At 41.8% G+C, this 21,547-nt stretch overlaps 1 protein-coding gene across 1 annotated transcript in view; it reads right to left on the reverse strand.

The window, feature by feature from the left end:
- Nucleotides 1-21,547, reverse strand: part of MTA1 (metastasis associated 1) — a 65,863-nt gene that overhangs the window by 14,654 nt on the left and 29,662 nt on the right. Inside the window, exons 11-17 of the mRNA XM_021404944.1 lie at nt 16,210-16,268; nt 9,747-9,862; nt 8,824-8,975; nt 7,053-7,242; nt 6,574-6,663; nt 5,165-5,317; nt 3,959-3,994 (exon numbers count right to left, since the gene is read on the reverse strand). Coding sequence (XP_021260619.1) covers nt 3,959-3,994; nt 5,165-5,317; nt 6,574-6,663; nt 7,053-7,242; nt 8,824-8,975; nt 9,747-9,862; nt 16,210-16,268 — 796 coding nt within the window. The remainder of the gene's footprint in view (nt 1-3,958; nt 3,995-5,164; nt 5,318-6,573; nt 6,664-7,052; nt 7,243-8,823; nt 8,976-9,746; nt 9,863-16,209; nt 16,269-21,547) is intronic.

Raw genomic sequence — 21,547 nt, forward strand, 5'->3', positions numbered from 1 at the left:
GGAGCACGATCCGCTTGTATCAATGTATGTTTGTTGCTAGGAAAAGCCTTCCCCCTTTGTTCCTGCTACTCCTTCATGCTCCCTCTCTTTCTTCCAATTCTACAGGGCACGTGATGACCTTGAAAACTCATTTGATTAGATGAAAGCTAATGCGGCGCAAGAGGAAAAAACCTCACAGTGCTCCCTCTCTTCACCCTGTAGGGATCTGTATGGAAGAGCATCACGTAGACCCCATGCTGGAAGGACAAAAGTAACCAGGGTCCAGAAAATAAAACATCCCTTCCATCTTCCCTAGAGAATCATTTGTGGCAAATATTGTCTGAAAAGCTCCAGAACATAAATGGAAAAAAGGAATAAATTTATATGTTTTTAACATCTCATCATATTCCACAGCTTATGAGACTCCCTGCGCTTCTCATGTTCCAAAAAGAGATCTGCACAAGTTTGCCCATGCCAACCTAAAGCTGAAGGAGTGCTGGGAAAGTCAGGGTATGCCTAATGATACCTCTAATGCAATTTAAAGAGGGGGGAAAAATACAGATGAAAGAATAATGCCTTTCTTTAAAACAGAGAGGAAGGGGGAAAAAAAAGTGCTATGAATTTTCCTGTTCTTGGAATTGAAGCATCAATCAAAACTCTGGCTGCCTGTCCAGACAAATCATACCTGAAATTTGGAAAAGTTCATCTGCAGAGGGTTAAACAGGGATGACTGAGAAAAAGAAAAGCCTGAAGAGATTGAGCTGGAGTTACAGTAGCAAGAGAAAGAGCAACATTTCCAAGGAAAAATCTGAAGTACTCTTAACATTTCAGCCATTTCCAACATTTCCACAGTTACACTAGTTCAGGCGGCTGCTCAGTGACAGCAGCCTTCTTTCCTTTACATCCTTCATCTCTCACCACCAAGATTCCCATTTCCCAGCCTTTCCTTTGCTCCCACTACTACTTCTCTTCGCAGGGCACCCCTCACGTGTACAGATGAGGTGGTCTTCTACCTCCAGCCTTTCCACGCTCAGCCACCATTGTGGTACACCTAGTCAGTTAGGAACTGTTACCATTTAAATGAGAACATTCAGGCACTTCACTAATTAGGCTTTTCTAAGGGCTGAATTCTAACCACCGCCCATCACCCTAACAACAGAGAGAGGTAAAACCTCAAAGGAAAACTTCCAGCAGTGCTGCCTGAAGGAACACCCCAAAACCTACACCAATGGTTTGATTTTCAGCAATACTGGATCCCCTAATTATAAACGAAGGCAGGTGCTATGGAATTTACACGTCTTAGAAACCTGACCACCAATATATATGTACACACACGGACCTTAATGCTTTACAGTAAGAAAAAATACCAGTCACTATTTGGTTCATTCCCTGCAAAGCAACCTCTTGATTCCATGCTGCTTTAGGACCTGGCCACAAGGAAAGCCATACTGAGTCATCACACACTGTCAGCTCTGCAACCCGCCACCCCTTACAGCACAGATATCATCCCCTACAAGTTGAGAAGCAACAGCCCAGTGCCAAAAGGCTTTCATCACCAGTTTTCAGCGAAGAGACTTCAGCAGAAGCCCATTGTACCAGCTGTCTGCTGTCAGAATCTTTGACCATGAGGTGTCTTCCAGGTGCCACCAGCACAGCATGTCAACAGGAAACAGACTGGATAATCCACATAACACTGCAGTAAGTTATCTCTTTGAAAACTGTTTCAACAGAGGTAGATGAAGTATCTTTCAGTCTCTCCACTCAGCTTTTCTTTGTGGTACATTCCTATAAGAAATGACCTAAACCAGCCAGTATGCCACTGTGTATCACTGAGGAAGGAAAAACTCAGAACACCCTTAATGTAGTGTCTGTAGGAGTTATGTAACCCACCTGTTTATAAACAAGAATCTGACCGATTACAATAATTTTTACTCTCATTAATTTTTTCCTCATGTTTTAGGACTGTTATAATCTCAAAGTCAGTCACTTTTGGATAGATGAGTTCATTTCCATCCTTTTACACTGCCCTAACTCGTTGGCTCCTAAATTCTTCATCACCCTCAGTACATTTCACCCTCTTTCACAATGCTTCCAACTCATGCTCTGCCTCTCCTCTGACCTTGTACCCTCCATCTCACCAAGCAGACCGCACATTAACAAGCCTGCATGACTCCATCCAGCACCAAGGGGATGTCTCGCACTACATTCCCTGTTCTGGCACAGCGCAGGCAACAGGCATTAGGTAGCCATGCCCGGTGCCAGCAAAGCTTACCAGCTCCTGTGCAAGGCAACTGGGAACCAGCTCTGAGTGGCACCAACACAAACTGGCTCCACACCACAACAGGCTCTACCAAACTTTCATCTGATTCCTTGTGTCCACCAGATCTTGATGCAAGTTCTTTAAAACTTGTTTCCTCACAGACGGTTCACCTGCTCTATCTCACCAAACGTTCCAGGAACGCAGGATCAGAAAATACTCCAGGTGTGGAAATTGCAGGGTGGCCGATATTATCCACTGACAACTAATCCCAACCAACAAGCTTCAGCTGAACTGCTCACAACATCCCGTTAACACTCATTACCCCAGCAGGTAAACAGCCTGGATCAGTAACAGCAATAAATAGTGCTCCAAGCCTTTCAGTGGCTGGCTGGTAACAGACAGAGCAGAAGGCTCTTGAAAGACAGCCCCTACCCAACCTCATGTATGCTCCAGAGGAACATGTATTCTAAGCATGTATTCTAGGGCAAGTGCTTCCCTAAAATAAGAAAATGTTCTTTGAGTATGAAATCCAGCACTTTCCATAGGGACGGTGTGAGGGAAGGGGTCGGCTCTTCTTCCCTCCTTTGAGACTCAGCACCTCCAACCTTTAGGAGCGCACTGTTTGCTGAGCGACTCAGCTCTTGCCTTGCTGATGAGGACATTTAACAAGGAGCAGCAGAAATGGCCGTAAGTCACCAGGAGCTGTGGATGTTCCGAGCTACTCCCCAGCTCCCTCCCTCCTAACTGGACACACTTCTCAGGAAGCCAGACTGACTGAGGTGGAAGAGTTTGGTTATTTTTCCCCAAACTGACAAGCACATTAAAAACTCAGGAAGAAAAGTATCAAAGTGCAAGATTCCAAGGACAGCAAGACAGTACAAAGATCACTGTCCTCACCCTTGCTGTATTCTCCACATGCACTTCTGTATGCATGCACATATATATCGGTAACAGTTGTTTGCTATCTCGGCCATTACAGACAAAGCTTAACATCAGTGCATGCAGTGCGGGTCACTTAATGACTAAACCTAAGTTTTTGTGTTTGTCTGTCTCAACACTGACGTTGTATATCCCAGCTATTCCAAATTGTCTGTTTGCCTGAACTTGGACAAGCAACATCACAGGCACTACTTCTGCATTATTCCAAACAAAAGCTTTCAGGACTGTTCTGTAGTGAAAACAGGTTTGTTCTTTTCCCCCCATAGAAATTTTAAAAAAACGTAATTTCTACAGCAAGTAAAGAACACGCAGGCAGCTTCACACTGGTGAGACTGTCCACTCAACAATGGAAAAGACAGAGGCTTGAGCCCAGGACCTGGTGTGAACACCGTCTTCTGTTTCTTTTGGTCGATGTGAATTTAAAGCAATTCAGGATGTAGGAAACTTTGATTTCTTAAGCGTCAAACAGTGAAACAATAGCTAGTTTCAAACTAACCATCACAGCTTTCAGTAGTTTCACAAAACTGCTAAAAACTGTCAAGTGGAGAAATTAGTCATCAGTTCACGACTTCAGTATGTTTGCGTATGATTTCTTATCTGCATGTGGAAAGCTTGAAAGGTGAGCAGCATAACCACAGGTGGAAATGGTTACCCAAAGGAACAAAGACATCAACACAGAATGTACACACAGCATCATTAGCCACAAAGCACAGACAAGCCAGCAGATGAAACTAAAAGTCACTGTCCTAGCATAAGCTGAGCGCAGCTTCAAGGTCTTACCCCTGCTAGGCATCAACAGGCGCTTCTTCATGTTGCCTGATAGAGCACAAGTGAACAGAAAAGAGAAAAATATCACATCAGCAACCTGAACAACAGCAGTTTTATAAGTTCTTAATGTTAAAACACAAACAGTAAGATATCAAATGTCTGTAATTACATGAAGTTAAAAATTAAAAAGAGAAAGATTCTATTCAGCTGTATCAAAACTTCACTGCAATTTTAGTCTGTTATGATAGCATAAGTCTATAGGAATAAGACACAGCTGGAAATAATTTTTTTCCCTCCACGGAAAAATCTGTAAGGTGATGTAACTTAACTTTTGCTCACTTCTGAGCAGACAGCAGAGATCTCCCTCCCTGCTCAGAGCCACTATTAAGCTAAAGTTCCACTCCCTTTTTAAGGAGAGCTACCCCTCCATCTTCTCACTTCTGTTAAGTTCATTTAAATTCAATAGGCCCTTTTATCATCATCTGAGGAAAAGACTGCACTTTCTCTTCCCAACACTCTCGAGCAACAGCAGCTCTTTAGAAAGGAGCCCTGCGTTCCATGCCAGAACATCTTGTGTCTGCCTCCCACTTCAAACACCTTCCCTTTACCTTTTACTCTTGGGGAGACGAAGCCCAGCCTCCACTGATCATAGGTTCTCAGAGCCAATAGAAGTGCAAGGCAGGAGCAGGTCTGTGGCATGCCAGGTTTGGCACTTCTGCCTGCCTTGCCTAAGCAGCAGCCTGCCTCTCACAACCACACAGAGCCTCTGGGAGCTTTTCTGAAACCCAGGTGATCCACACATTACAAAGCCACCTGGGAAACACACAGCTACTACCTACACACCAAAAACCTGCAAACCTCACAAGTAAAAGGAAATATCACTGGATATGGCTATTAAGGCTTTCTTCATACTACTCGTGACAAAAAAAAAAAAAAAAAGGGAAGTTTCTCCCTGTCCCACTTGCCTGGTTGGTAAAGCTAGGCAGAGTTCCACTAATGCAGTAACCTATGCGTACGCACCACCCAGGCAGCACATCTCATGCGCCATAACCAAAACTAGAAATGGAAGATGCAACTTCTACAAAAGGAAAAAAAAATACAACCCTAAGAATAAAAACCTGAACTTACGGCTATGACCTTAAACAGTATCCTTGCACACCGAAAGGACAGAATAAGGAGCCTAGACACACAATGAGCATGCAGCAGAAAAATATTTACCATCCATTCCATTGTGTTGTTCATAACTTCTTTTTCCCAAGATAGTTGGGGACCCATTATTTATGACAGGTGTAAACTTGGCAGGAGTCAGATTGTTGAGAGAACTGGATAAGCTCTTTGCAGGGTCTGGTTTCGGAGGACATGGATGAGATTCTGTTGTGAAACAGCAAGGAGTTACTGGTATTAATGAAGATAATGAAGTTATAGATCTGGAAGCAACCTGCAAACTTTCAAGGTGACCAAGTATATCTACCCTTACACAAAAGTTACCTCCGCAAGTAATTTCAACTGAAGATTGCTACTTACATAAATCAATTTTGGTATATTTAGGAATTCACTTCTATCAAATATATTAAAGCTAATGTCATAACATCCACTGTTCCATGTTATCATCTTAAAATAAGAGTCCATTACAAGAACGCTTTGTATGTATTTCCAAAACACTCTTCTCCAGTAATCTGGTATCATTTCTGGACTGCTCTGTATTATTTGGGAGTCATGTAGGACCGCTAAACTGAGCAAATCACAACTTTCCCAGACCAGTGAGATTTATAAAAATACTTATTTTTAATTGGTCAAAGAAGCGAGGATTCAGAGCAGCACCATGAAGAACACCCAGTCTGAACTCAACCTTCTGGTTGAGAAAGAGTCCTTCAAGTACAATGGTCCAAGCTAGCTTTCTGCAGTCAGGCTGCTGTAATGACCTAAGACATGGCTTAAGGGCATCTCTAACAACCAACAGCAGCAGGGAAAACTACTTGTAGTCAGAGCTCTTATGTCATGACAGAGCTACTTAGTACTCCACCAGAGACCAGCTGATGAGAGGCCCAAGTACTCAAGAAAACAGGGAAAAAAAGAAAAAAAGACAAACGTTGAGATGAATAGAAGTATATGCCCCATTCTCTAGCTCCAACACAGGAACAACCAGCAGCTGCTTCACAAGCTGTGCTAAACCTGAGCAGTGCTGCGCTACGTCTGAAAGTCTCCCTGGAGGACACAGCTGCCTCCAGACAGCCTGAAAATAGGGAGAACAGACCAATCAATTGTTCCCAAACCATTACATCCATGCCAGCGCTAGCAGAGGGTAACTTGTCCACACACGCATCAGAGAACACAGCAAAGGGTGCTGCTGCCCCTGCCTCGCTTAAGAAAAGCTCTGGGTACAGCTTTGCAAGCTCCCAGCGGGCTGCTGAGCAACTAGGTCTGTCAAATTAAACAGGAAAGGGAAGAAGGAGAAGTTCATGGGAAGGTTCTCATCTTTTGTTGTTGTTTGTTTGTTTTTAAACCCAGAACAAGCATCTAAATCCAAAACAAAATGGAAAAAGAAACAGTTAGCAGAATTAGCTTGTAGGACTCTTAGCTAGTTTGGTTTTTGGTGGTTTTTTTGTTGTTGTTGTCTGTTTTAATACCTAAATACCGGAGTACTGCTTCTAAAGGCTTTCGAACCACTTGCTTTAATAGCAATGGGTTTTCTGATGCCTCTGGTAAACGTGCTGTGCCTGTAAAACAAAGAGAAAGAATTAGAGGGCAAAAAGATTAAGATATTGTAGCAGAGCTACGTGAATAACTCGGGTGTTCTGAGAGCGCTTTCCAATCAAAATGAGCATTTACAGGTTGCATACATGCATGTCTCAGCAGCAAGATGCAAATGCAGGAGAATGCTAAAGGTAACAGCAAACAAGAATATTTTAAAACAAACAAAAACTCATGAATTTTTAAAGTTGTTTGTCTAGCCTGTCATCAGGTAGAGCACTCTACAAGTATAGCCAGATTTTGTGGGAGGACTAACTGCAAGCAAGAGTATCAGGAATTGCAACTTAATAGCAAAGGAATCTCCAAGAACTCCTTTGCCCTTTGCAAGTAGGTGCCCAGCTGCATCGCCACTCACATTCTGCTTTGATTGCTGCGCTGTTAATAGGCAGATAGGGATGTCTTGCAGCATGCCAGGGGCGTAAGATATCTCGACATAAACGTCTGGCAATTCTTGTCAGTTTTGTTGTATGGAGATAAAAAGCTTGTCGTGTTTTCATAGCAAACTTGGGGCTCCCACTGTTTCGTACTGGCACACCATGAGGACTCTAAAAAGAAAGAAATAATGATTAGAGAGCCTTAAAAAACAGAATCACTTTCAATTACTGATTCAGAGACACGTGAGAAGAAACAATATTACAGACAAAACTATTTTCAGCACAGCTATGTACCATTTCCCAAATCTTACCATCAACGTTTGTCATTTTTTTCCCAAAATATTTCAAAGGAGGTTTATGGACGCAAACATTTTCTCTCCACAGGGATTTATTTACTTCTATGCTGTTCCAAATTTTAAAGTGGGGATCCAAAAGCCAGTCCTAAAAAAGTTGCTAGATGCTATCATATGATTTAGTGCTTACAAAGTTTACAGAAAGACTCTTGAACATCAGGTGCTTAGTGTTGTTCTGGATACATAATGCAAATTCTTTACAACAAAGCATTTGTAGGAGGGAAAAGAAAATCAAGAGTAGCTGTATGACCAATTAGCATCCTAAACTTAATTCCCAAAGCAAATTTAGGGCACGCAAGAACATTTTTGTCTCAAAGTTGCAGGATTTTGTTTAAATTCCTACTCTTGAACTCAGTGAATCCATTTCCAGAGTTCACTACACATAATAAGAATAATACAGAATGACATTTGCATACTATAGAGAGCAAAAGCAGTATCTTTTTCATGAAAAGCAACAAAGTAAACCAATCAAATAATTGAAGCACTATCTCCTTGCTGCAAACCTGCCTATGGGTGGGGAAAATAAGGAAATGCCAGTTTGGGAAGAACAAGGTTTTTCCCTCTCACACTATTTACATACGTTTTAACTAGCAAGAGCTATAGGGCTGATAAAAGCTGGTGGTTGTCTCTGCACTTCAGTTGCTTTGGACGGCAAACAGAAGCCAGGAAAGCACAGAGACAAAAGGAATAAAACAGAGCAGGAAAGCAATGAGACCAAGAGTAGGAGAGAGAAAAAAGAATCTAAGACCAAAATTCAGTGTGCATTATCCTTCTGTCCATCGCCACTGTAGTGATGCAGATGCTCTTTCCAATCAGCTCAACTCATGATGCTTCAAGCTTGAACTTTCACCAAATGCAATAGGCAAAGAGAAGCTCACAAAATGCTTACCCAAAGACTATACAAGGGAAAGGATTAATTAACAAAACAGGTGGAAGCAGAAAAACAAAATAAGGGATCTCTACAAAGCTACTAGCTGTCTGGAATATCTGATTCTGAAAACGCCTTGGGAAAGGGAATGGTTTTCAGGAAATAACAAATGCCTTCATGCAAAATCAGTCCTCCTCCCCCTACAGCAAAAATCATGGAAACAGGCTATCAGAAATATGAGCTGGCATCCCAGTTTTTGCCATGAGGTTACGCTGTGCATTTGATGGCTAGTTTGCCAAACAAATCACCTGGTGTTTTTTCTCCTTGGGGAAGTACTCAATGACAAATTACATACAGCTGAAGTTAACAAGCCAGCTTCTGCAAGTCAGGAAATATCAAACCTGAGGACTACAATGGGGGTTGAAGGCATTCTTTTTGTTGTTATATGTTTAAGAACAGTGAACTATTAGAAGTGATGGCACCGAGCTTCCCAGATAAGATCATCAAGAGGCCTGTTGTGCTGATACCTACCAAATTATTACGGTTTGGTCCTGGTCTCTCTCCATCTAACCGTGTTGGCATTTTCAAGCCACCGTATTTCTTCCAGTACGTCCAACAGGATGCACAGAGGCGACACTGCATGTTAGGGGGACCCCAAGAATACCACTGGTAAGACTGTGTGGCTAGAGATAACAAAGGTGGAAATTATATATGTCCTTAAACGGGAGCGCTTGTCAAAGCTTATTTTCTTTAGAACCATTACAAAAGAAAGCCTACATAATAAAGACAGTGCAAAAAGACCTTAAAAACCTCATAATGGCTTTATTGTCATCACCACTGTTATGCTGTAATTTCACTGAAATCAATTATACACAAAACCCTTTTAAAACATGATCAGAAGAAACATGTAGCAGGATGGGAAGCATTCCTGCCAACAAAACAGAAAGCTCTCATTTTGCAGTACTAGTTGACAACAATTTCCGCAGCGAGGGATGGAAGACTCTCTTCAAGAGCTCCCCATACGTTAATTTTGCAATGGAAGAACATAAGGCAAGTCTGTGACTTGACTCCTCTTGCAGTCCTACGTTCCAGCATCCAAAGGCTCTCCGTAAAGGAGGACAAGCCTTAGAACTCAGTATATTAGTACCAGGCAGCAGACCAAATACAAAGAAATTCCATATTTTGAAATGTACTAAAAAATTATGAAAAATTATCAAGTTCACAGCTCGGTGACTGAAATCTCCGCTCAACAGCTACCCACAATTATGTAGGACATCTACTAACTCACCTTTATGTACTTCATAATTCTGTTTAGCAATGTAAAAGCAGTGACTTCCCCCCCCATTCCAAAGCCTTCTCTGCCACCCACACCCACACCACACATCTTTTCCTTTACTGCTTACAGCACAGCACTTGCTCCCTATGCACGAGTGCCATATTTGCATGTCACTTACTATAACAGCTTTCACAGGCCCGTCCTGCTGCCGCGTTCTGTGCCTGTACTCCAGTACCATTTACCACTCCTGGTTTGACATTATTTACATTGATCTGGTTGGGATTTGGCTTGTTACTTAAAACACAAAGCAAAAAGGAGGACAAACATTAATCAAGGCATGCAATTTCCTCTGCGACTTAAGAAAAACCATGGCCCAAAATGTTTGAAATTGAAGATTTACGTTTCATTCATCACGTAGCTTTCAACAAAAAGGAGCTGTACTTACCAGCAAGACAACATTCACAAACACTCTCTAATGTCCATATTATATTAGCTAGATGCCATTTTTAAGAGACCCAAACCACTTAAAAGCTACAAACCACTGGGGCAAGGCAGGTAACTTGATTACAGTCCCAGACATTCTAATCCAGCTGGCAAAGAGACCTTATCTACAGATCTCTCCCTGTCCTCAAAGTGAAGATATTTTATATAAGTTTCCAAGATGCAGCACAGGGGATGGAGAAGGAGAGGCAGGCAGAAAAAGACCAACCTTTGCCTTATTCAGGCTAAGATAACCCTAGAAATAACTGTCACATACATATTTTCACATTATCTTACTGCAAAGGTTTGCATAACGTAGCCACAACTTACACGAGAACGCTCAATACTTTAAATTAAATCTTTGGACATAGCGCATAAACAGAGACATTAAGGAATATAAACCTTCTTACAAGTCTTAATCCATAATCTGCACTCCTCCTAGTAAGCATTTCGGCTTCTTCTAAATGCAAAAAGTCCTAATATTAAACATCCTCTGAGCAAGAAATCCATTAACATCTGTCAATACATTCTGATATAACAACATCTGAATCATTTCTGCTCATCCCTATATGCTGCTAAAGATGTTGACTCAGGAAAGTAAAAAGTTACTGGCAGAAGCTGAGGACGGAAGGGCAAGCAAAACCTTGGCATGGAGAGCAGATGGAAGAGTACAGAATCCCTGTAGAAGATGTCAGAGAGAGAAAAGGAGACATTCAAAAGAACCTCGGCATGGGGGCAAACGAGAAGCACAGAGAATCAATATTGCAGGGACAGACTTCGGGGAAATGGAGGAAGATGGGACGAGTCACGTGAAAAGGTTTGGAGAAGCACACGAGCTTACAAAAACCACAAGGACTCCAAGCTGCTGTTAGGAGCTCAACCTATAGAAGCAACAAAAAGCACGCAGCCTGTGGTGCAGGCTTCTGGATGCAAGCCCAAATTCTAACATCAATTACATCTCACCCATATTCTCTTCTTACCTGAAAAATGAAGGGAGTGGGCATATTCTCTGGTTTTCACCTAATAAATCAATGATTTGGAACCCATATAATCAAGGATAAATGTCTTTTAATGGGCTCTATAAGATAGCTTTCTGAAAACACATATTCTTACACATCAGTTGGACAGATCTAAGTGACACAGAGTATTCATTGCTTTTCACTCAGCCTGGTGTTTCAAGAGCATCCTTGGTGAAAAAGGGTCAAACAAGTTCTTTCTAATGTAGCAGCAGTGCTGGTTTCACCACCTCAGCAGTGACTCCTGAAAGCAAAGGATTTCCAAGTGACCAAATTCTGAAGTTAACTGGCCCTTGCAGCTCCAGCACAAACTCCACCAGAAAGGCTGCACCATCCTGGAAGCCAGAAGAGGTCATCTTCCTCTTCATTTGAAAGCATCTGGTAAGGCTCAGTAAAGCTCAATTTCTGTAGTGACACAGCAGGTTCTGCAGTGAATGCCCTCCACAAACCATGCACACATTCGGTAAGGAGGTACAAGAGTATTTGCCCAGCCTGAAAAAACTTGAGGCAGCGTTCCAGGGGTGCTCCTCGCTATAACACTCAGGGCCCTTCTGCAGAAGAGAAAACTTAGGAGGCATAGCAGCACAGAAATCCCATAAAAATACTGTTCCTTCAGTGCACTGAGCAGCCCATACATGGCCCCAAAGAAGCACCGAAGAGGGAAAAAACAAAGGCATTTAGATCAACAAGCTTGCTCAGGTTTTCCACTGCTTTTGCTTACTAACTTTTCTGGCTCTTACAGGGATTAGAGGGTTTTGAGGTCCTTAGCAGAGCAGTGTGAGATTGGACACCACAGATGGCACGAGCTGCGCAGACATGATTGAACAAAGGGGGACTTGAAGCAGGGCACATTCACGCTTCCCAGTGTTTTGTGCTGGGACGTCTCTATAGTAACCTGCTGCAGCACCACTTTTGCCAATGATTCACCAGCAAGCCCCATGTGCAAACATCCCCACCACGCTGAAAAACAAATGGTCCTCACAGAGGCACATCACCACAAGCAGCGTTTGCTTAGCAGACAGAACGAAGGACTGAAGGAAAGGCCCTGCTTCAGATCTTATGCCTTGGCACCAGGCACGCTGCTTCCCTTCTATACACTGATTTTCCACGGAGAAATGGCACTAAAGGAGGCCGAAATCCATCAGTACAGCACACAGACGGGCTTTGCTTTTTGAGCACTGTGCTGGGAAGCACTGTTCGGAGTGGCTGTAAACAGCCCACTGAGAACAAGGCAACACACACTGGCACGCACGTCCAAAGCACCAGCATCATGTGTGGCAAGGTGGGCAGCCTGGCTCTGCTATCTTCCCAAGAATCCCTATCCAACCCGTATTGCAAACACAAATGAGTGGCTGAAAGCCGATCACCAACACTAACAAGGTGGAGTTGTGGCAGCAGCTCCACATACGTCAAGGTTTTGGAAGTCTACAGTCAACATAGCTGCAACAAGCACCAGAAAGTGCCCTGCCCCAGAGCTGAGCTTCAGCTTCACAGCGCCTGACAACATCGGGGCAGCTGTTTCCAGCAGATGAGAAGCAAAAGGTTCTTGATTGTTGATGATTTGTTAATTAAACTTGTTTGGTATCACCAAACCCTGCTCCAGCTATTAACAAGAGAATCAGATGAATAACTGAATGAATCATTAGGCAATTAATGAAGCTGAAGTGAAAAATGCAAATGAGGTAGTGAGAATACTGATGGAGTGGTAAACTATCATTTCCATTTCTTAAATCAAGAGTGGAAGCCTCTTAGCTGGATTCCAGCTGCAATAGAGCACCGTTACGAGGGAACAGGGATGACAAAGCACAGGTTGCTAGGCCATGTTACACAGCTCAATCTCATCTGAAGAGATAGAGATGAGAAAGCACGTGCTGAGAGAAGGCAACCATAAGACAGAAGACAATTCTGAGCCATGCAGAACAGCACAGGCACAAAATTTTAGCAGTTGAAAGTAATAACAAACTTGCTATTGCTAGATGCAATAGAATAATTAAGAAATAAAGGCTCAAAAATAAGAAACAAGATCAGTTTTTAATCCTTTGTAAGGAACACTTATGCCATATACCTTTAGGCATCTGCTAATTCAAGTGTCTGGATTCCTTCTCCAGACAAAAGAGGTGAGCTCTCATCACAGCTCTATGGGTTACTGTAAATATCCGCTTCTAAAAATGGGCCTAATGACTGCTACACAATGCTTTTTGTGGAAAAAAGCCTTTCATTTTCTAAGTGTTGAAGGTCACTCTTAACTAGCACAACTACAAGGAAAGAACAGCATTACACCTCCAAGCTTCCCATGCTGCAACAGACCTCTGCACCATTAAAAAGGAAAGGAGAAAAGTCCTGCACCTCAGGCAGAGGATGACAAAGAAACAGATAAAGCAATTATCTTCAGCTTGCTGAGCAGTCTCCCTGTGTAGTCACTGAAAGCTTTGACCTAGTCCTCCAATTTCCCCATTAGCTTAAATTAAAAAAGAGGCGGGGGAAATATTATCCCCCTATTTTACAATGTTTGTGAGGTAGCATTTACAGCTCATGTAAGTGCTTTGAGATTCCGAGATAAATTAATGCATTCTATGTGCAATATTTTACATCTACAGATACAGTTAGAATTTACATTTCACATCAGTACATTTTAGAGACTGGAGACTCTAAGTGTATTGAGCACTTCATTCTCCCCTTGCTGTTCCCCTGCTGATATTATTTGGATTAAAGCAAAAGAGAAGAGCTGCAAAACATTGCATGCCTTAGCCTTCATTATTTGCGGATGTCCTAATCCCCACAAGCACCAGCTCAGCAAGCAGACTGTCATCATACAGAAGCAAGTAACAAGTACGTATGATGCCCATAAGATTTGTAAAACCAGACTATGACTACCACAAAGGCTTAAGAAGTATGTTTGGCTACAGAAGTCACACACAGAAGAACAACTGAGACTAGAACAAGAATGCCCTGCAAATCCTACCATCGCACTGGCAGGATGAAAAGAATGAGAATATGGAATCTCTCTGTACATTCAGATTCTGCTACTGCTTTATTTAACACCACTCCCACTGACGCAGCTCTAGAGATGCCTCACAAACCCACACACAAGCACTGGGTTCAGTCACATCAACTACAGACGTCTGCCCAATACCGGGGCTCTTCTTGGAAGAAGCACAGAAACTGACATCCGACATCCAGGACGCTGCTGAAGGACTAGAGAACCTCACATCAATTACAAGAACGACTCTGCACAAAGCATGAAGTCTCTCCATGATTCAGTTCTTCATATTATAAATTTGTAGTATACTCCTAGGTTAAAAAATATCAACTATAAAGCTTCACTTAGAGCTCTTATCTGTCACCGTACAATATACATGTAGGATGACAAATCACTCTTGAAGGCTGCTTCTATTATTTTCCTTACGATTTTTCTTCCCTTTGCTCTAGATCTTTCTATTAACATCACAGGAACAAATGAAAGCCCTATCAGTGAAAGTAAGCCAGAGACAAATGATATCCTTCTGGGCCTCTACTTGCAAACAATTTTATTCCAGTTGTTGCTAGAATAGGTTTCACTCAATCAGTTGATGTGTTTCTGCATAGGTCTTGTGACAGGCTACATGCAGTAATTTATTTTGGAGGTGACAAGCGGATCATTATGGTTCAAGCCTTGAAACAGGAATGGGCTCAGTAACATTCTAAGGACAAATCAATAATGTTGATATCTAGATCCATACACCATGTATCACTTTTAAAAGCCAAGAATATAATCTTCTTCTAGGTCACAAGGCAATGCAGATGCAATATATTAACCATGTGCCAGATCTTGCAGTGAAACTTGAGTAGAAATAATCCAAAATTTTAGAAATGCTTAAATTGTTGCCACATTTGCAGGCATTAATAGGAAAAAAAAAAGTAGCAGAAGCCTTCAGGTGGAACTGTCACTTACACAACTGATACTTTTCCTGATGCATACGAAGGGATATTGAAGGAGGAGCTAAATTTGAAATCCATTTTGTCAATTAATACGTAAGTTTAGGAACAACATTGATAAAAATCATCTGTGGCTGGAAATCAACACCAGATACAGACTTCTCCTGAAGCAGAGAGGTAAGTTGCTGATTTGATTGCATTCTCTAGATAGCAACAAGAATTATCTTCCTGAGATAGTGGGCTGAGGGACAAGATACCACTCCAGACAGTCATTATCAAATGAGCACTAACCTTTCAGAAACAAAGCCCTACCTACACGCACTATAATCCAAGATCAACAGAAGACTACCAACTTCTCGTCTGCAACAACCCTTTGCTTCTGCAGTCCAAATTGCATTGGCTTTTGCTTTACAAGCTTAGCACATTTTGAGTTCACATTTAATTTGATGTCCAGTGCCCCCACACACAGCAACACCCTCCAGAAAAAGGCAATACTGTTGAAAAATGTCACGACAAGATCTCTGTTTGGCTTCACTCTGAATGTTACACCTAAGTTTTGGTAAATTGACATGGGAGATATTGACATGACAATAATTAAGGAAAACGGATTCATTAGGATTATGCAGTTAATTAGCTACCCTTTTGTGCACGACATTACGGACCTGCTACCAAGTGCCCAACTTTCAATAGCATTGTCAATATAGAAGTCAGAAGATAAGCAATGGTTGCTTTAGGAAGCATATGACATGAAGAAAATGAGCAACGTGACAGCAGAGCAGCCTAACCAGGAAAGCCCTAAAGGGAAAACCCTCAGCTACCCATGAAGGAAATACCCTGCGCTCCAGAAGCAGGAGGTCAGCTCGTGGGAACAGCTCTGCCTTTTGTACGCTGAGAGCAGCAGCACAGGCAGTCTGGGAGGAGCACTGCTTTGTTCTCGCCAGCTTTGAAATACCACAGCTATCATCTTCTCTTCCACAGGGCTCCGAGCTGTTTATTAGCATCTGGGTGTTTAGCATTAACTCAGCTAAAATAAAAAGGAACTCAAGCCTATTTAAGCGTCAGCAGAAGGCTCATTATATTGGTAACCTAATTTAGTAATTCTCCGACATTGTTTGTTCGACTGTGGCTCTCATTATATAATTAAAGCTAATATATAAAACTGACAGGCCATGGAAACTGCTACACCAGACACAATGAAATAAAGAAGAACAAAACAATAAAGATACTTACTAGTTGGGTATATACACTTGTTTTAGCTTGCTTTCTGCTTCTGCTGCTTTCAATCGTTTCTTTGAAGAGAAAAAAAAAAATCAGAAAAAAGGTTAGGGAAACAAAAAGAAAAGAAGGGCTACTTTACCTGGAGTCACATCATGCACCTGTAAAAATACAAGCATTAACTAACAAACAGGTAAGTGTTCCTTTCACTGAGCAGCTACTACAAAATCCTTTTCCAAGAGGAAAATACACATTGAAGGAACTGCAGGCATTAATTGATTACATACACAGCATTTCGAAGAAAAAATATTTAAAAAATAGAGACTACAAATGACTAAGCAGAATTTTTCCTTTCCCATTCACTCTAATACAAACTCATACACTGTTCCTTCTACATCGCTTTTTCTTCTTCCTCTGCAGAGAAAGCTGTGACATACCCATCTGTGCTTGTCCTCCTTGGTAATATGCACCAACTGGTTGGGAGCAGGCGTAGCAAAACATCTGCTCCGCCATATTTCCTCAACAGGTGAAAGAATTCCAAGAGTTTGAAGCAAAGACTCTTTCTGTTGATAGTCCTCTTATTCATTTTCTTATTTTAACTGACTGAAAACTGACTCACAACTGGAGACTTTCTTTAAAGGCTAGCAGCTTAACTAATAACTGACACAGAACTAACAAAACTATAAGGTAATTATGGTATGTAACCACTTCACGCTAAATATCAACCACGGGCAACCCATCTGTTTCAATTCCTACAGGCAAAAAGCTTTCTGTAGACAAGTACTACATGACTGTCCCCCCTGCAGACAGAAAGGAAACAAACCCCAGGCATGAATGTTTGCAGTCAGGCAGCAGAGAACATTAAGGGAGCCTAACTAGACCAAACAAGCAGCTCCTGGTCAAAACCATCCTTCCCAGAAGATGTAAAGGAACATAACAAAGATCCACTCAAGGAAAAACATAGACCAGAAAAAAATAGCCTTTCAGAACATAGAGAAGCACACTGAGAAGTGCATTCATTTCTTTACATGGCCTTATTTTGGTAAAAACCAGCCATTCCATCCACGATTCTGGAGGAGGTGGACTACAGGATCCTTTCAGTGGGAAGCGGAGGACAAATGCCTTCAAAACGGCACTGCTCCTTTCTTTGAACAAAGCACATGGCACAAGAAACAAGAACAAGGCAGAGGAAGACAACAAGCAGGAGCTTTGCTAACTGGCCAAGAACTCCTTTCAAAACTCAAACCTTCACATTCATTAAATAGTAAAAAGAGACATTCCAAGGGTCAAATATGTCCTTCTTACTACATAAACTAAATAAACTTAGGGTGAAAGGAACCTCTGGAGGCCTCTACCTAAATCCCCTGCTGAAGGCCCACGCTATTCAACACCGATGCCAGTAACAGCAGTCCACATAAAGCCCTGAGAACGCTTTCCAGACAAACCAGCAGGGCAGTGTTTGCTAGGGGCTTCACTCGTATTCTAGACAAACAGATTAGTTCAATTTTTTTTAATTATTTTTTTTAAATGAACACCCTCAAGGCACAGTCTTGGAAAAAAACTGTAAAGCAAAAGTCAGCATCTGTATAAAAATAAAAAGCACAAGAAAGCATAATAGAATTGAAAAAAACAAAAAACATGGCATATAGGAATATATAAATTTTTTTTACAGGGGCATGATGGTCACGTGTAAAAACAATTAAGTAAAAGCTTCCAGTAAGCACAAAGCTTGCTTTGATCAGAGGGGCAGCCTGAAGCATGTTCTCCATTTGACAGCCTGACAGTCCCTCACCAAAGCTCCCCAGGCTCCGAAAGAATTCCCCTTACCTTTTCCAGCAAATAAAAGTCAACCCACCCTAAAAATCAAAGAATGAAGATGTCAAGGAAGCCTAACATCAAGTGTTGATAAACACTTCCATTACTGCTTGACGAACTTTGTCTAAGAACCATATTTCCTCGAGGGCAAAGCAGAAAATTCAGGGAACTTCCACTGGTACAGAACTCTTTTGTTCTGTTTTTCTTAGATTTCCACTAGATTTCTACTGTAAATCAGGGAGGGGAAGGGAGACGAAGGGGAAGCTGCAGTATTCTTGACTAAAGCTCCCACGGGCACTAGCTAGAGTCACTATGTTGTGACAGTTTTGGAAATCTGTGAATGGAAAAGCTTCACGCAAGCACAAAGCATTACCAATAGCAGAATTATTTTGCTGTCTGCAATCTAAAGTCATTTGCCTTGGAGACGTGGTTAATATAGCCAACATTTTAGGGAAGGGATGATGAATGGTAACCTCACACCAGATTTGATTTGTGACTGATGACCACGGTGCAAGCTGAGCCACCAGCAGGTCACCTGGGCCCAGCAATACCCTCAGCTGCCTCTAGATCAAGGCCAAACATTGCAAAGAGCACACGCCTTTATTACAATCCATTGTACCAGGAAACCTGAAGGTTTTCAGAAGGCCTCACAACAAACTGGAGGTTGGTTCTGCACTAAGCATTTGTAGCTGTGGACAACTAATTAACAGACGTCAGGAGCCTCCTGCTCTCTGACAGACTGACAGCAGAAGGTACAAGAACGATCCCTCCACAGAGAAGTGCTCTGCTGGGTTCCTTTGCCTGTCAGGGATGGATCTGTGCCCAAACATTCCCATCCACAAAAGAATCCTGTTCGTAACCTCTTCTAGAGGCTTGGAACAAATGAAATCTTGTATCTCTAAGTTACATATGCGTATCCATCTAACTCAAGCGCAGCCTCATCATGTTTTCCCTACTAAAGGGAGATACTACAAACTTTTTCTAATCTCCCATAGGACTAAGGAATTAAAAATACATTAAAATACTGTACATTTGAGTCAGTGCAAACATCTGTCCTCATTATAGCCTCCCCCCAGAGTTAACATCTTTCATTCTTCCCACTGAGTTTGAAAGGTCCTAAAATGCGATGCGTTGCAGCAAACAAATGTTTGTGGCCATTTTCAAAATAGTGAATGTTCATAAAGTAACAGAAGAAATCCAGGACTGCCGGGGATATTTCAAGGTCCACAGTGCAAGAGTTGGGTTAGCAGACAGTGCAGGGACATCTGAACTATCCTCAAATATTGAGCCCGTTGTAGTTCACACTGGGGAAGAATATTCTCTAACCTGCACTTTCCGGATTTTGGGGAATCCAGGTTTTGCATCTTTCCCCCTTAGTGCCCTGAGCACACGAGTGCTGCTGGGAGGCACGTGGAGGTAATTAGGCCATGATGCATTTGGCAGAAGTGCTTCCAGCTGCCAAGGCTCCTCCAGCACTGATGTGCAGAACCTCCAGTCTGTTACTTGCCTGCCAAAACTACCCCAGTTCCAGGTTACTGTAGGATTAAGAGGAGGTGTTTGGGGACAGCATGTCCTACGTATGTGGGAAAGCATTTCTCTGATGTTACTTCTACTTTGCTAGCACGCAGTACTTTAAGAAGGCCAGTACAGTAGGACATCACTCAGAGCTCTTGCCTAGGTACAAAGGTTAGTTTTCCTCAATAAAGATGTTATCTATCTGCATCAAGACCTACCAGAGTTCCCCCCGCCTCACGTTGTCAATGTTAATGGCACTTTCATTTTCTCCATCTCCTCCTTTACATTTTTGCTTTTCCAGCTCTGTATACCTTGAAACCAATTCTGTCTTTTTCTCCTACTTAATCTCCGATGTACAGCACTTCCACATAATAAAAAGAGAATGGAGCAGGAATTTGTGATGTTTGAGTGTCCTCTTGAAGCTTCATGCTCCTCAAGCACAAATGAGAACGCAGTAAGAAAGACTTAAGTCTTTAACTCTCAAAAAGCTGGAGAGTGTTACACTTGGAAGTTTACAGGACTTCCCCTCATGATATACAAAACAGCATTAAAGATCTTCAAACAAACAAACAATCATCCTGAACACACAACTACTTAAGAACTTGACTTGTATTTTGAATGAAAACATAGCCATGCCCAAACACCACACAACTCTTAAAGAGCTTTCAGATTGCTCTTGAAAGTAGTCCATGGGAGAGTGGATGTCATTTCAAACCTTTCTAAACCAAAGACATACATTTCTTCTGAACTGATTTACGTGAAATCCGCCTCAAAAAAAAAATACATTCAAAGGAGGCATGGGATACTGAATTTCTTCAGGCCATCTCCAAAGAAGTGCCTTTGATGGAACAACGTGCAGAATTTCAGCAGCCTGCATCGAACCAGAAATTCTGCATTGACACTGCAATGGAATAATCATCCCTTATAGCAAATCTGTTCTTGGAGAGCTGGATCTCCTCTGTAAGTGACTAATTATGTCAATAACTATCGAAACAAACGTGTAGCTCAACACAAATGTAAATCACTGTGTAAGAAATCCAAAGAGCATGCTCCAAGCCAAGTTCTTTTGTGTCTTTTTCAATTGCATCAGCCTGTTCACAAGGCAAGGAAGTGTTATTACACATTCCCATCCTAGGTGTACCAGGCAAGCCTTTTCTTCCCCTCCAAGCTAGCACAAACATTTCTGCATGCTAGCACTTCAACCAGTAGCTTCTTGCATTACTTATTTCCAGAATATTCTGACTACAGGATCTCAAGTTTTAAGCTTGCACAGGACTCCACACTTTGCTTATTGTTCACTTCTGAGAAAAGTTTTTCTGTTCAAGTCCACTCAAAATTCAGCTTCCTTAATGGCACAGATAAGATTTTTCTTCAGGGATATGACAGAGCTCTTTCTTGCTCCAAGAAATTCTCAAAGGAAATACAGAAGAAAGTAAACAGTTCCCAGTATCTGGTTTTCAAAAAACCCTCCTAACGAAGTTGTGCAATTCTCAAAAACAGACAGTTTAAACAGATGCATCTAAGAATGGAAGAATCTACAAGAATGAGCAAGTTAGCAGCTGTGAATGGGGTTTTTTGTCTCATTTTTAGGACAATAACACACAGGCTTGGAAGATAAATTAATCACCCCTTTAAAAGGAGGCCAAGAGAAAGTGAAACAACTCAGGATACACAACTGCCATATCCTTATGTAGCATATTTCCAATCTCATGTACAAAAGTCCTGTAAGCCCCCAAACCATTCTGTGGTATTAGACTGAGGAAAGAATCGACACAGACAAAAAACACTGGAAAAAAAAAACATGGTGGTGAGAGTTGTGCTTTGTCAAAGAATTTGAACATATCAAGTGAAAAACAAATGCAATGCACCATTATCCCTAATAAAACTTCCTATGCTTTATTTGTGGTTATACACAGATAGCTCTCCCAGGCTTTTTATAGATGCCTATTATATTATTTGCTTGTACAGTCTGGGAATTTGAGACAAGGTCTTCAGCTCAGTTCATACGTAATAGATGTGGTAT

Source organism: Numida meleagris, chromosome 7, assembly GCF_002078875.1.
Source record: "Numida meleagris isolate 19003 breed g44 Domestic line chromosome 7, NumMel1.0, whole genome shotgun sequence".
NCBI lineage: Eukaryota > Metazoa > Chordata > Aves > Galliformes > Numididae > Numida > Numida meleagris.